The sequence below is a fragment of the Primulina huaijiensis genome, chromosome 18 (assembly GCF_012295235.1).
Source record: "Primulina huaijiensis isolate GDHJ02 chromosome 18, ASM1229523v2, whole genome shotgun sequence".
Lineage (NCBI taxonomy): Eukaryota > Viridiplantae > Streptophyta > Magnoliopsida > Lamiales > Gesneriaceae > Primulina > Primulina huaijiensis.
The window spans coordinates 3,047,890-3,064,457 of NC_133323.1; the positions used below are offsets into that span (position 1 = coordinate 3,047,890).

The 16,568-nt window shown below is 29.7% G+C and overlaps 1 protein-coding gene across 1 annotated transcript; it reads left to right on the plus strand.

Annotated features, from left to right (window-relative positions):
• Positions 1–10,220: 10,220 nt before the first annotated feature.
• LOC140963844 (BOI-related E3 ubiquitin-protein ligase 1-like) lies at positions 10,221–11,670 on the plus strand. The gene is made up of 3 exons (XM_073423298.1): positions 10,221–10,385; positions 10,471–10,840; positions 10,968–11,670. Exons 1-3 carry the CDS (start codon positions 10,330–10,332, stop codon positions 11,517–11,519), a joined length of 978 nt encoding a protein of 325 aa, XP_073279399.1. The 5' UTR covers positions 10,221–10,329; the 3' UTR covers positions 11,520–11,670.
• The last annotated feature ends 4,898 nt before the right edge of the window (positions 11,671–16,568 follow it).

The window sequence follows — 16,568 nt, forward strand, 5'->3', positions numbered from 1 at the left end:
CAAATTATTTTTGGTCATCTTATTCGAGCATGGAACTGATTCTCTATTCGATCTTTTCTTTTTTTTTAAAATTTTTTTTAAAGACTTTAGAACATCCGAGCATCGTGGACAACTATTGCACTCCAACAGTGTTCCTCTCAATAATTGCACTTCCTGCGGCTCTGATATCAATTATAGGATTGAGTGTTTACAGTTCAAAAGTTATAACTGCAATTGTGCAATTCAAATCTTTTAAACCGTAGAGTGACACAAACATCACGTTTCCACTTATCTACTTAGAGAGTACAATTATTGCACTCAACACTTATATCTAAATTGCTCTTACCTAAATTTCTTCCAACCAAGTCATGGTTAGAAGCTTGGGATGTATTGAATGCATTTGCCTACAAAAACGCTTTATATATATATATATACGAGAAAAGGTATTTTATTAGATTTTTTAAAAATAAAAACTAGTAATTAAAGAAAATAGAAGCGAGAGGCCCAAAAAAAATTCGAGCTTCTGATTTAGAGTCCGTTTGCAATTTTTTTTTTAAGTTGGATTTTTGAAAGTATTAAGTAAAAGTTGTGATATTTTGTGTGTTTGGATAAACAAATAAAAAAACATTTTCTTAATTTTGTTTTTGGTATTTCTATGTTTTTATTAATAGAGAAGCATTTGAAAAGCTATAAATTTGGCCTTAAAAAAACACTTATTTTAGTTTAATCAAGTGCTTTTTAAAATCACTAAAAACCATCCAAACACATATAAAATTATAAAATAATTTTTAAAAAATTATCCTCCTGATTTTTTAATCCAAAGGGACTCTTAGTTCTTTATAAATTTTTTATTTTTAAAAGTAAAATCTCATTTTGTAATCAATTTAACGCGTAAAATTTATTTATACACTCTTTTCTAAAACAAGGCTGTTCACCTCTCCTTTTTGTCTCAACCAGTCCTGATGAGTATCCTTCCAAAAAAAAAAGCCCAAATTAATATATTGGGCTCGGATACTGTTCGCGAGATACCCAATTGGGTCATTTCTCCAGTCGGGCTAATCATTTTTAAGCCCAATGTGTTAAGTACTGTAAAAAAAATGGTTTATGACGCTGGTTTATAGCTTATGTGACATAAAAATTCTAAGTTTTGAGAAAGACACTCAATCATATAAAACTCTTCTATAATTCCAAAAAAAAAAAAACGAATAGAAATATACTACGATTCGTCGCTGAAATAACATGATCGATGACAACAGAGATTAATAATTTAAAATGTGTTATTCAAATATTCATAGAGCAAAGCGTAACACAATTTGACTTACTCGATATGGATTTGAATTAGAACAAAACTATAATAATTTAATTTTAGTTTTTTTTTTTATATGACATTTATTTTCATCACCACTAACCAAACCACACACGTTTCTTGTTCTTGACTGCAACATCCAAAATAAGCCAATTTGGAATCAAAATTAAACATCAACATCTTCAAACCTAAAATTTCTACTCGGGCCCATAAAAATATCATGGGTGACCACACCTTAATATGCACAAAAAAAAATTGTCTCACCAATTTCGATGAGCAGCCCTTGACAGATAAACCTTTTTTTTTTTTATGTTAATCCTGGTCACTGTCAAGTTTGGCTCCGATTGTTGAAAACGTAGGAGTCACAATCAATTGCTCACTAATTTTCTGAATTATATTTGCAAAGTTTTGGCTTTATATTGCAGCAGTCATTGAATGCCAAAAAAAAAAAATTTAAAAAGAAAATGAATAATAATCTCCTAAAAAAAAGGAAAAACTAGTGTGAGACGGTCTCATTGGTCGTATTTTGTGAGACGGATCTCTTATTTGGGTCATCCATGAAAAAGTAGTACTTTTTATGCTAAGAGTATTACTTTTTATTGTGAATATCGGTAGGGTTGATCCGTCTCACAGACAAAGATTTGTGAGACCGTCTCACAAGAGACATACTCAAAAAAAGGATGAATAATAAATGAGAACCAAATTACAATTTTTGCAATTGAAACGATAAAGGGAGATGCCAGAGTTTGAATCCTGCTGGTTGGCGGCAAAATCCCCCACTCCTGTTGTAATAATAACTAAAAAAATATTAGAAGTATGATTTCTTGATATTATGTGACAATTAATTGTTAGTTGTCCTACATCACATGGATAATATATATAGATTGAGACAATCTTCGATTACTTTTTTTTATTGTAATTTGAACCATGAGAATGCGTACAGAATTAAAGGTGATATGTAATTTGACAAAACAATAGAATTTGAATTATTCATTCACACATTTAATTGCCAAAGTCAGAGATAATTATTTTTCGTTGGAGTGACGTATCAATTATATATATTTGAAATGGTGATTTCAACTGATAAGTCAGACAAAATGGTACCACCTAATATTTAATGCATAGGATTACATTTATTTCTAATGTTATATATTTAGGGTGGCGAGGTTCACGTTTCACTATCCATGTTTGACCTATTCTACCTTGTCAAATTAGAAAAAATCTATGACGTTTGGTGTTACATACCTTTAAATTGACGAGTAATAAGTGTGGTAAATTAATATAAATAAAACATGAATGACTAATTTATAAATATGAATAATATATTGTTCGGTACGTAGGTGGAGATAGATGCTTAATGTCAGTTATATAATATGTTCGTCACGTAGATAAAGAGAGATACATGATGAAACCCGAGGACTAAAAAACGAGATAAATATGATGTAGATAAAAAAAATATGTATGCATAATCTCCTTTCATCAAGTATACTATAAGGTACTTTAGATGAGATCGGGCTTTGGCCTAAGTGGTCTCACCCACTTTCTCCCTATAAGTGGCTCAAGTTCGAGCCCTCCCACCCCATAATTAGGAATTATAAAAAAAAAAAAGGTATTTCAGATTATAATAATAATTGTTTTTTAATAAATTAAATATAAATATATTCATCTGAGATTTTTTTTTGGATTTTTAAAATCATCTGTAATTGTCATTATATATCGAGTCAATCAATATATTAATCGTATCTCGTTTATATATAATGCCGAATATTATCGTCACATGATGTAATTTTGTAATAAGCACAATATTGACAACTCTATTTTCCGTTAATAATATGTACAGTTGACAATTTATTTATTTAATGCACGAATAATTGCAGTCAGCTCTGGAAATTTTTATTTTTATTTTTGAAATAATAATAATTTCAGATATGACAGCAATTACTGAATTTAGGAATTAGTACTTGAAGTTTAGGGTTACAAATAGGCATATCTCTACTCTGTTTATAAAGTTTTATTTAGGGGAAAAAAAATGAAATCTGGGAACTTTTATATTTTTTTTAATTTGCAATATCGATCGATCATTTTACCTTGTCGAAATTGGATTTTGGTTTTGTATATTTCAATCCTTGACGATTTTATTATTGATGCGACATCGCACACGTTAGTTGTTTACGAGGACGACATCATAAAAAAACTCAAATCGCCAATGAACGGCTGACATTTAACAACATTTGCAAAATTACAAAACGACAAAATAAAATAAAGAACATATTCATCCAGTCAACATAATTTGATATGAAATACAAAAATTTATCTCCTAAAACTTTTTAAAAAAAAACATTGTAAGATATCATTGTTTACTTTGATATTTCTTTGTCATTATGGAAATGGCGTAGGTGGACTGGTGAATGAGGCGGGCTTGACGTTAACAATAGAAAAGGCCAAAACAACGATTGTGTGAACAAAAACGTATTGGTTTTCGCAAAGTGGTACCACCCTCCCCCTCGAAATTTGTCCTTTAAGCGTCATTGTGAAGAACACGACTCTTGTCTTTCCAACTAAGCAACCGAGCAAAGGACCCTTCGTCTAGAATGGCAAGTTGGCAACCATACTTAATTTCATTCACAACTAAAAGATTGAATGAAATGAGATTGTGAGAATAAATTGATTTATATGAAATTATATATTATTTTCTCAAGTGATTAATTAGAATATGATCTTCTTCTTAAATCGCTCTTGATCGCAATCTACGCTTTAATTTTTCTATAACTAGCAAACGAGACAATACGCATACTTTCAAACTTTAAATTTGAAAATAAGTGATATTATTAGGAAGGAAATTGAAAAGAATGGGAGTCAACATGTTTAAATATCACGCAATTACTTTATAATAAACTCATCATCCACGCTGGGTCAGGGAAAATGACTAAGGGAGTAATAATTGACTAATTCTTTTAGGTATGTATTTTTGTTGTTTAGAGAAGTAAAATCATGAAATTCAAATTCACCACTTACATGTTTATATGTTATTTCGTGTTAATTATGATGAATTTCGATTTCTTCTAATACTGATGTCATTTGAAATTTATTATATTTTATGTTACTATAATTTGTAAATAAGTAGTATGTGAATTTAAGATTTGATCTATTGTTTTATTATAAACAATAAAACTATAATCAAAATCGATGGATTTCAAATATATCGTTCTAAACGCAACCTTAATTAATGGAAATCAATTTACACTTTAGTATTTGGTACGAAATTAATTAAGTTATTCAAAGTGAGGGCACGAAATATATTTTATTTGGGCAAAATTATTTTTTATAAAAAGTGAGGAAGAAATTGCAGAAGCCTTTTTCGAAAATGTCAACTTTAATTGATGTCATCGAAGTGCGCACACATACACCGAAGTTTTAAATATTTAAAATGCTTTTTCTAAGCTCTCTTACGAGACAATTGAAGTAATTTAACGACGAGATCCCTTTGTAATATCCAAAAGTACCGTCAGGAACCGATGACAAGTTGATAAAATATTCATTTCCACATTAAAAGTTGATAAAATAAATTTCATAAAAATATCGAAGACTGCATTGTTTGCTGCTCTGACAAAAATTATAGTTCTTTTATATTCTGCAGCAATACAAACATCACGATTCGATCGACGTTCTCCCATCATGTGCAAAATTACATCCCCTACAAATTAAAATACATAATTTTATTTTCGTAGACATTTATACTCTTTTCGTTTTAAGATTCTTAAATCAACCCATGCAACATTTATCGAAATTCTTAAAAAATAGGTGAATGGCAATTAAAATATATATATCAATGAAATGATTTTTTAATTTTTTTAAAAGAACGAATTCTAACGTCTGATTTGGTGTGCCATTATTTTATGATGATGGTATTTTAATTGGGTCAATTGCAGAATCCAGACAATCTACGCCTCAATTATTCATCCAATTCTTGCATTCAAGGCAACAATTGAAAAAAAAGCTTAATTAAAATATAATAAAATCTAATTATTTATAAAGTAGAATCTGAAGCGAAAGCGTAGGACCCCGAATTAATTTTATATTTTTATTCTCTAATAAAAAATTATTGATCAATTATGAGTCGGGATCTGTGTAATAAAATATTGCCTGCCACATTAGAATCAAAGCTTTGCAAAAATTAGATGTACATGAACGTGTAAAGATGCGCATAACCTTATTTATTTGAGGCGTGCACACGTACCACGATCTCTTTTTTATTATTTGAATATAAAGATAGAGATATTCTAAAATTAGAAAAATCAATATTTAATGTTGTAGTTATTGTTAATTTGTTGTTATTCGTACGAATTTCGATTCAATTTAAATATAAGTTCATAAAGGATAACTGTATTTTTAATATATGTATTTTTTTTAATTTATGTATCGTTTTTAATAATTATGGAAGTCACATCTGCTACTTTTTGTGTGCAATTGATAAATTTTTGTAATAATGTGATACTCTTCAAATCACGCTAACTAAGTAAATCAATCGCATTGGACAATCTCTATACTGACACATGATTAGTGGTCCAACGCTCACATATTTCACCAACTAGTATGCGCTCAGGATGCATTTGGAGAGATGAATTTGAAAGCCATGAATTTTGATTATGGTTATTTTTTTATAATGAAACAAAAAATAAAATCTTAAATTCACATTTTACTTTTTTACACATTAGTAAAGTATAGTAGAATGAGTTTCGAATGACACAATTATTGAGTAAACTTGTAATAAGTCATAATTAACATAAAAATAATACATATATATGTAATATGTGGATTTGATCAAGTTTGAGGTTTATTTTTCTAAACAATAAAATATATTTGAAATTCATGAATTTGAAACGTAAATAAATAATTTAGTTTAAAAATTAATATACATGCGAACATAATAATTAGATGCCTAAATTTAAAATAAAAGGTATCGTACAAATATTTTATTTATTTCAACATCCAGGAGTTTCTTTATAAGGAATATAATTTTGCAGCGATGACAGGTTACCCTTTTGCTTATCATGCATGATATAAATAATTGACTGGATCCTATATATGACCATGAAAATAATAATAATAATAATATGGAAAAGGTGAGCCTTCAATTTGTAAATTATTAATCAATTATGGATCGGAAATTTTTTCAGTAGGCGACTGTCGGCAATTCATTGGCAAATATGTGAATATTGCAGAGAAAACAAGATGGTGAAAACTAAAAGCCAACTTCCAATATATATACATTGTCCTCCATCAAATGTATTTTACTTTTTTGAAGAGTTAAAGATCATAAATTTCAAAGTCATATTTTACATTTTTATATAACATTTAATGTTCATAAATGTGGATTTCAAGTTTACCAAAAAATGGTGTCATTTGAAATCTATTCTACTTTATATTACTAAAGATTAAATAACTTGTGTATAAATTTAATATTTGATATATTATTTCATTGTAAATAATAAAATTAATCGAAATTCATATTCTTCAATCTAAACACAAATTGAGTAAATTATTTGAAGCTTTGATTTGATTTTAGTCGTATGTTCATTATTAAATTTTGGCACCATTTACCTTTCCTAGTGGGGACGGTCGTCGGCTTGTGGACAAATACCATCCGTCTTCATCAATTTATTCTCATCGCTGGANAGTGATCAAACTCTCATTAAAATAGGTTTAATTAATTAATGGCATGTGACGTTGTAATGATCAGTATAAAATATTAAAAGTAATCTATACAACACGTAATTCATTTCTTTACTTTATCTTTTATCTATTTTTTAGATTTGATTTGATTAGGTTCATCTGATGACCACTTGATATATAATTCATTATACATGCACCAAATATAATAAAATTTAAGTTCATGTTTCGATCTTCGTTCTTATATATAAATTAGAAGACAGTACACAGTCCATTGCATATTATTTACATCCACTTATACATTTAAATATTTGAGTAAGAGATGGATACATTTGGCAACAACAGTTGTTAATGTTTTTTTTATGTGCAAACATTAGGTCACTAGCCTATCCAAACGTAATTGATTATGTGATCATTAAAGTTTTAGCAAAAATAAAACAATATGTTTCAATTTATTGAGAACCATCAGTATAATCATGAACACAGTAAAATTATAATTTTAATTTTATAAATGGATCAATGTGTTGTCAAAGTTTGGCTTTCATTCAACACTAATTTAGAGATTTTTCCGTCTATAACCACTAAATCCACATGATATTAATATATATAGCTAACGACGTGGCTACTTTCTAACCTCGACTTTTGACATTTAGGCTTAATTTATACATCACAAAAAGACAAAATTTGCATTGAATGATTTTGAATTCCGGGAGTTACCTATACGTAACACATATGGCCGTTTTACGAGAATCGGTGAAGAGGTTGAGTTTGAAGAATTGGCTTTCCACGATTCAAATGCCTTTTTTGTTGAAAACAAAACCTAACTTTGTTTTGATCCATAAATTACTATATAATTTATTTATGATAATGATGAATATGACTGATGGAGAGCGACGAGAGGCGTGACACGCAGCACAAAAGGCTCACGCCATTTATTTTATCCCTCTCTCTCTCTCTCGAAGAACCCAACAAAATCAGAGTGGACAATATAACTTGTTAGCATCATCTACTTGGCAGTTTGCATGCCAAATATTAGAGGCAGAATATTATATATATTTTAATTACCACTTCTCGAATTAAAGGGTTTATTACTATATTAATTATAATCATAAATAAAAACGTATATCTCTATGTTTAGCTACAAATTGGAAACCATCTTTTCCATTTTCCGAAAATAAACTCCGATACTGTAATCATTTCAATCTCGTTAATTTCTAATTACTCCAGAAATGATTACATTGGAATATTGGATCAACACAATCACTCGCTTTTACTTATTATAACAAAAAATATATCAACTCAAAGATTCCATAACATAATGAGACATCATTTGCTTCGTGAGACGAGACGTGAAAAATATATGAAATTAATATTTATGGATAATTTATTTATTTATAATTAGAATATTTTGTAAAACTTGAATCATACATTGAATGAAATAAATGTGTGTGATAACTAATAGTTCATCTTTGGCACTCGCACCAAGATGTAGATAAATAAATTCAACTTCATTGGATGAAACTATCCATATATTTAAAAAAAATTTCAAACCTAAATTTTTTTCCTTGGGACTTAGGGATAAGCATGCCATCAATATTGTACTTGAAAGCATCCATTTCCAGTGGATTTGCGCTTTAATGATGAACATTCTAAAATTAATTGTGTGATTTCTTTTATAAAATTTAAATATTATATAAAAAAAACGAGTATATGCGAATAAGCATTGCCTATATGTGAATAATTCAACGTATGAGATGTTTATTAATTTGTGGGTTAATTATTATATGGACATAATTAGAAATCTTAAATGAAATTTTGGAATTAACACATTTATATGTGTTTTTGGAAAGAAACAAATCATATAGTAATAGTAGACAGTATACTTGGTAATTTAACTCAATAAAGAAATTAAATTAAAATTTTGAAAAAATGGAAAAATTCAATTTAATTTTGGCCGGCCAATTTTCGGTTTTTTTTTAAGAAAAAAAAAAAGAAAAGGGGAAGACTACAGGTAAATGATATAGAGTAGCGTAGCAGAGAATAAATGCCCATGTGGTGCGAGGTTGTCCGTTGCCAGACACACCAGTTAAGGAATGGGGACAAGGGAGCAAAACGGGGAAACCGCATATGGAAAAGAAATGAGAGGGCCCCACACATTTTGGAAAGAGGGGCCCAATCTCCTTATAAAATAATCCAGTGTCAACACATCTCACACGTGCTGCGCGTGGGTCCCTTCACGTTTTCCCAACCACAACTCCTTACAATTATGATGGTATTGATTTTCATTTCATTTAAAAAAAAAAAAAAACTATTCAAAAGGTTCCTTTGAATTGACCCAACTGTCGCGTACGGTGGGCTCCTTTACCTGCTGATGCAACGTGGCCCAGACCCACCCTGTCATTTACTGCACCCCAATCTCCATGCCACGTCACCCATCTGTGATAAAATTTAGTTAAATAAAGTAATTATCCTACTCGAGTAAATCCAATTTTTAACTGCGGTAGGAATAAATGAAACTGAAAAGGATTACTTGGAGAAGGGGATTTTTTTTATTTGAAATTTTTCTATGTTATGATTACAAGATTGAAATTATTATAATTATCATATTAGGAAAAAAAACCAAGGAGATACTTTGATAATGAAAGTGGGTTTAATTAGTTAAGAATAAAGTAGAAAATAAAATTCAAAAAACAAATCTTACCCTCAAATCTCAATATTCAAATTCAAAATTAATAATAGGTAATTTCATAAAAAGGGTAAAAAAAAATAATGGAAAGCCGAAAAAGATTTATTATGGATTTTATTTTTCTTTTTCTCTCTTATTATTATCAACATGTAGGATGTATTGTTGATTTAATTAGATCAGTTTTCCAAATTTCTGGTAGAAGCCAGACCGTTACACAATGAGGAAACCGCGAATCGTGCTTTAATTATACTGACTTAGGTGTCATTTTATGCTGGAGGACTTGAAAATCGTGGATGAATCGTAATAAATATCAATTAAATCACCTTTTTATCTCCAGAATTTAATTGCCAAATTTACTTTCTTTGATCTACAAAATCACCCATTCGGATTTTCGATTTAATTCATCCATCAATCCAAAATATCCAACTCGCGTTAAGACTCTCTCTTCCTTACTCGAATTTTGGTATTGATTTGACTTTACCATTTATTTATTAATTATTATATTATTAAATTAAAATAAAAATACAAAAAACGCTTGAATATATGCATATATGTATATAAACCCAATCGCCACCTCTCTATTCTATAATTCTGTTCCTTTACTTGCTAACCTATTCCCTCTCCACCATATTCTCTCCTCCATTTCTTTTGCTTCCTCTCCCTTTTCATCTTCTATCCATATATCCTAATGCCAGTTGAAGCAAGCAATCTCAAGATTTTCCCTGCGCAACTAATGCAAGACAGGTACTGGATGTTATTCTTGCTGCTTGCAATCTCATTTCTTCGCTTGTTTTGATGCTAATTTTTTGAAAATTAATTATAATTACAGGGATTTGGTTATGCCATGTATTAATCAATCGGGGATGGCAGCTTCTGTGTACAACGCGCAGCCGATGGGTTATTCTGGGATCCCCTTTGCCGCAACGTTGCCGACCAATAAATCCTTTTATCAACAGCCGGTGTGCGATTCGGCGCAGGCCAAGACATCCATGAATACCGATAGTGGGCTCACATACAATATTTCCGCCACAAGAAAGCGCTCCGGTGATCCTGTTAATCAGATGTATAGTACTACACCGCGTTTCCCGATAGCCGTGAATAATGACAGTGCTTCTCAGTTCCCTTCTTTTTTCGGAGATGATATCTTGCCTCAAATCCAGCAGTACCAGATTGAGATCGACTCCATTATCTCCCAACATGTGAGTTTTTTTTTTACCATTCCTTTACATGATTTATGCATGCATGCGGCAGTCGTGTTTGGAGAGTTGTTTCCTTTTTTGTTTGATTTTTAATTCCTGATTTGGTTTTGTTTCGGGTGATTTGCAGACTAAGAGAATTAGGTTGGAACTAGAAGAGAGACAAAATAAACAAGCGAGATTGCTGGTGGCTGCAATTGGTGAAGGGGTGACGAAGAAGTTAAAGGAGAAGGAAGATCAAATCCAGAAAATGGGCAAAATAAATTTTTTCCTTCAAGAAAGAGTGAAGAGCCTCTACGTTGAAAACCAACTGTGGAGAGAAATGGCCCAGACGAACGAGGCCACAGCCAATTCCCTCCGAAGCGACCTGGAACAAGTCCTAGCCCACGTCGGCGGCGAGGAGCGGTTTTCCGCCGGAGCTTGTGGTGTCGCGGCCGTTGAGGACGACGTTGAATCCTGTTGTGGCAGCAGTGATCACCACGAGAAAGATTACGCCAAAAAAACGGTGTCACATAGTAGAAATTGCAAGCGATGTGGCGAGAGGGAATCGTGCGTGCTGCTTCTTCCTTGCAGACACCTTTGCCTCTGTAACGTATGCGGGAGTGGATCGCACCAACTCCAAGCATGTCCCGTCTGTAACGCCACCATGAACGCCACCCTCCATGTTAACATGGCTTCTTAATCCGTCAATAGACACAAGGTTTTTACTAGAGAAAGATCATACCCGGGCCAGACATTTTTGTTATACTCTTTTTTTTTTTTTTTTTGCTTAAAAAATTCTGTAGCTTAGTGTAAATCCTTTTATCAGCAATTCAATCGTTTATTCTTTGTAATTCCTTTTTTAAAAAAATTATAATAAAATAAAAATAAAAATTCCCAGCTCCATATTCGATTTATCACGATATCGTATGCTTTAATCCATCACCTCTTCTTAAAAATTAGACTAATTGCCTCCCGCCTGGTAGTGGGAAAGGGTATATAACCATATTACAATATTCTTCCCCTCTTTCTTTTTAAAACTTTAAACACGGACTTTTTCTTCCTGCAATAATTTGCAGTAGATGTCAACAGTAAATTGTCGGGTTCCCATCCTTTTTAACATTAAAGTCGTGTCCACACGGTCAACTTTTGCGTGAAACCAATCCCAGTACTTTTTCCTTGAAATTGAATTACTCGTGGCCCTATTCATTTTAATATAAGAGTGTGTTATATTGTCATACAAGTGAAGTGGTCCAATAGATTTTAAAATTATTATTATTACTAGGCAGGAGGACATCCATCGATTATGAACACAACAGCATTAGCGTTTGTGCTCATTAATGAGTGATGTCGTATACAATAAAAATCAAAACAAGGTGGCCTCCCTCAATCTTCCCTTCCCTGTTTTCATTTATTGCTGATATTATTGATTTGCGTTGGGTGGGAGACTACTGGCACATAAGTTGGTGATATGTCACAGAATGCTCATAAAAGTTGCTTTGTTTTTATACTATTGTTAGGCGTGCAAACGAAGTCGAATAATAGTAAACAAATTAAAGTTATAGTTCAAGTTTAAATTTCCAACAATTTGGTTTGAAATATTCAAATTAATTCGTCAACTATTCAAATTTTTGCTCGAATATTAAGATTCAAAATGGTATATATATTTATTAAATTAATAAAATATTTAATATCGTGGAACTATCGAATAAAATAATATAAAAAACAAATTATGTTACAACGGGCCGAATATGGAAAAAAATGTAACGATTTGAGAAGAAATCAAGATTTTTTAGTTTGTATCGAATTTCAAATATCAATCAATTTTTTTTTCTTGCGAATAGGAAAATATTTTATTAGAAAATTAGAGATAATCTCGTCTGCCGATGACTTTTATCGCGTCTACCCGAATTTTAAATAAGGTAGGGGGTTAGATTATGCTATCTATCTAAAAATTAAATACTGCAATATTTTGTCCGTGACCTATTTGTTTGTACCGTTCGTAGGTATTGATGGTAAAATAATATTATCCTATGCATAGTTTGATGTGATTATGTACATAGGGTTGTAATTTATTTATTAGACGCAGCAGGTAACTGATAGTCGCGTCACGCAGTACAAGTACCAATGAATTTCATATGTATATCTTAAAAATTTCGGGAAATGTGGGGAAAAGTTAGTAATTTAAAGGAAGTGCGTGCCATCTATATACACCAGTTTTTCTTTCTTTGTCATATAAATTAAATATTTTATTAGATGATCTCATTAATTTTTATTTATGAGACGGGTCAATTTTACTGATATTTTCAATAAAAAGTAATATTTTTAGTATAAAAAGTAATATTTTTTCATGAATTATCTAAATAAGATATTTGACCCACGAAATTGATCTGTCTCATAAGAGTTTTTGTGAAAAATAAAACTTTCAACAATTCAGTAAATCTCGATATATAATTGCATCAAATCAACTAGGACAAACACCGTCTAACCACTCCAAATCCAAAGCAAGTAACGATGCTTTGTGAACTAGTTGATGAGTCGCATCATTAGCCGATTTTCGCGTTATGATTAATAGATATAAAAAGAGTATAATTGATTAAAAATTATCGATGATAAAATTTGGTCCAAACCTAACCTCATCCTCGATATTATCTATTATTAGTAGAAAAAATACATATCCATTTCATATGTTATTGGAAAAAGAGAGTGATTTTTATAGTGATCTTTTTTATTTTATTATTTTCTTTAAATTTTCGTAACAATAAAATAAGGGACTTTTATTATTTGTTTTTTGTTAATGATTTTTTTAATATATTTTCTTCAATTTGATAGTTGGCTTTCAAATATTTTTATTTGATTGCAGAAATGAAATAAAATTGTATTCAACTGGTATTATATTCAAGATAATATCGGATTCAAAATAAAAATAAAAAAATCTATTAATACTCAGAACATTTCTTATTTTTCCATATATATTAGAATCATAATTAATTTAAAAAAAAATTAGAATGACATCACTAAAAATACTTAAAATAATAAATTAATATGAGCCATCTGTGGTAATTAAATTCGATCCGATATCAAACTAAAATTATATATCTAACTCCATTAATTAACTTAAAACCTAAACCAAGAGGGGTAAAATAGGACTTTTGATTTTCATTTAACATACTAACTTCTTGTTTTCGTTGTACATTTACATCTATTAATTAATTATATATATAAAAAAAATTCAAAATTCTGCTATATCAATAATCCGTATATAAGTATTATCATATAATTATCAAAAAAATTCATTTGAGACGAACTTACGTGTTAATTTTGTGAGACAAAAAAATGTGCTAATTTTATTTAAAAAAATATTTTTTTATTATAACTATGTATAATATTAAATTTATGAAAATATAAAATGAAATTATAAACCATTTATCTTTGTCGAGAAATTTTTGATTGGACCAAAAGTTTTATTTCATCGAATTTATAAGTTTCTTACAGATATGTACGTTGCTGAGCGTTTACTGGGGGAAAAAAATTATAAATACAAACTTGACTTCTAAAGTTTTATGAATTCTTTTAAAAAATATAAATCGTGCAAATTATTTATAGAAATCGGATTGCTAATTTTATTCCATAACAATTATTTTTTGAACCTCTTTTTGCCAATACATATTTTGTTTAATTCTCCGCGGCTTGTTAATCCGATTTTGTGACACCAATCAGTTTTTACGAAAACAACATATTAATTTAGTAAGTAATTTTTTATATAATTTACTTATAAATATAATATCTAATCCGTTTAAAAATTCACATATTATCTCTACAAATAATTTGTTTAACATAAATGTATTATTTTTATTCAAATAATAATTTAAAAAATATAATATAATTTTATAAATGAATTCAATCTATTAATAATTATAATTTATATATAATAGCCATTATTTTACGTACACATAAAGAGTGTATCGTATTTTAGTTTTAAAATAAAAATTTTATGTCAAATCGACAATTTGGTTTACCGCATACAATTTATTGTGACCTATCTATGAATGGATTGGTTGATATTCACTCAACACATGACACGAATGTTGAATAATGAATTATGACAACTTATTTATATATCATGATAGAATGAATGATCATATACAACTAGTGATCATAATTTATCTATCGAAAATATATATCTGTGTTAAGTGGATACGAATACTACAAATGTAATCAACATAAACAAAACCGAAGACTGGACCAAAAATATTTGTCATAATGAGGAGGAAATAGGGCATTAATTGATTTATGGTGCTATTCAAATAATGAAGACACAAATGTCAGTAGAGATTCACATTTTCCCTTGTACTCGTTTCTTTCTTCAATTCTGGTGGCTCTCCTTTTTCCCATAAAATAATTATGACGGCAACCACAAACCCTAATTAAATCCCTTTTTCTTCATGGGAATTAATTTCCTCTTTGTCTCGCATTCACATATTTCCTTTCAACCTCTCAATCAAATTCCTTTCTGGATTCTTCGTGCTTTTCAAATTCTTAAGACTTTTTTTTTAAAAAAATAGTGGCAAAAATTTGAGGGGCGGATGTTTCCAAGAATTGGGAGGAGCCATTGTTTTCCTCTCTTTGGCCTTATTGGTTTCCTTATTCAACAAGACAATTATTATTATGTATGTACAAATTTTATGTCGATTGTCGTAATCATTGTTCTCCAATGTGCAATGATCGCCAAGGTGGACCAACTCAAATATTAAAAGAAAAAAGAAAGAGCTAAATTATAAATCATTTTAATTTTAAATTAAAATTTAGATAATCTAAATCACACTTTTAAATTGAATAATTTCATATATTATTATATATGTAAAAAAAAAATTTCCGATTAAATGATGGTATATTTCCCGACGTTCTTAATATATGCTTTTTCTCTTTTTCTATATAAAATGTGTCAACCTCTTCTTCATGCCTAAATTGATGGGGATAAGAAAGAATCCTCCTAATATAATCAACGACATTGAAGGAGATTGGCATGGTTCAAGATATGTAATGAGCACGAGGCGTGCATGCATGTACCTCACAAAATTAATGTGACATATTTATGAAATTACCTTTCATTCAATTAATGTATGCAATAATATCCACATATAGCCCCCACAACGTGTAAGTTCAAGCACACGAGAAATTCTATTTAGAAGCAAAGCTAAATTTCTTCGGTAAATTTATTTATTATACCAGTATTAATATGCTATTCACACATCGTACATATTTATGTAAAAAAAACATCGATGATATTACATTCATATGTTAGATCTAATGAAACATTAGTGTGTATGATATATATACAATATATCAAAACTGTATAAAATAGGTCCAAAGTTGTTTCTCATATAAAATTCTAATAGAATCATTTTAACTTTTTTTTTTATATTCTCTATAATTAACAATATATTTACTGTTGTATTCCCACATATTGAAAAGGAGATCTAATGCAGAGCAAACATCGTTGGGTCTGATTAATTTTGGCCATTTTAATGCAACTACGCCTATAATATATAGAAGATTCACGAGTTACTCTCTTGCGAGTCGACCTAATTCATGTTTGTGATTAAAAATTATAATATTTCATGAGTCTGGTCGAAAATATATCTCACAAATTTAACTAATTAAAATGTCTCATTAAAATTTTTGTGTATGTTACATAGATAAGTTAGTTTGATCTTTATAATTGTTACCCATGCCAATTAATGTATATTCT

Coding starts and splice junctions, on each gene's coding strand:
- LOC140963844 (XM_073423298.1), top strand. CDS start 10,330: ATGCCAGTTGAAGCAAGCAATCTCAAGATTTTCCCTGCGCAACTAATG. Junction 10,386..10,470: donor GCGCAACTAATGCAAGACAG/GTACTGGATGTT, acceptor TTATAATTACAG/GGATTTGGTTATGCCATGTA. Junction 10,841..10,967: donor ACTCCATTATCTCCCAACAT/GTGAGTTTTTTT, acceptor GGTGATTTGCAG/ACTAAGAGAATTAGGTTGGA.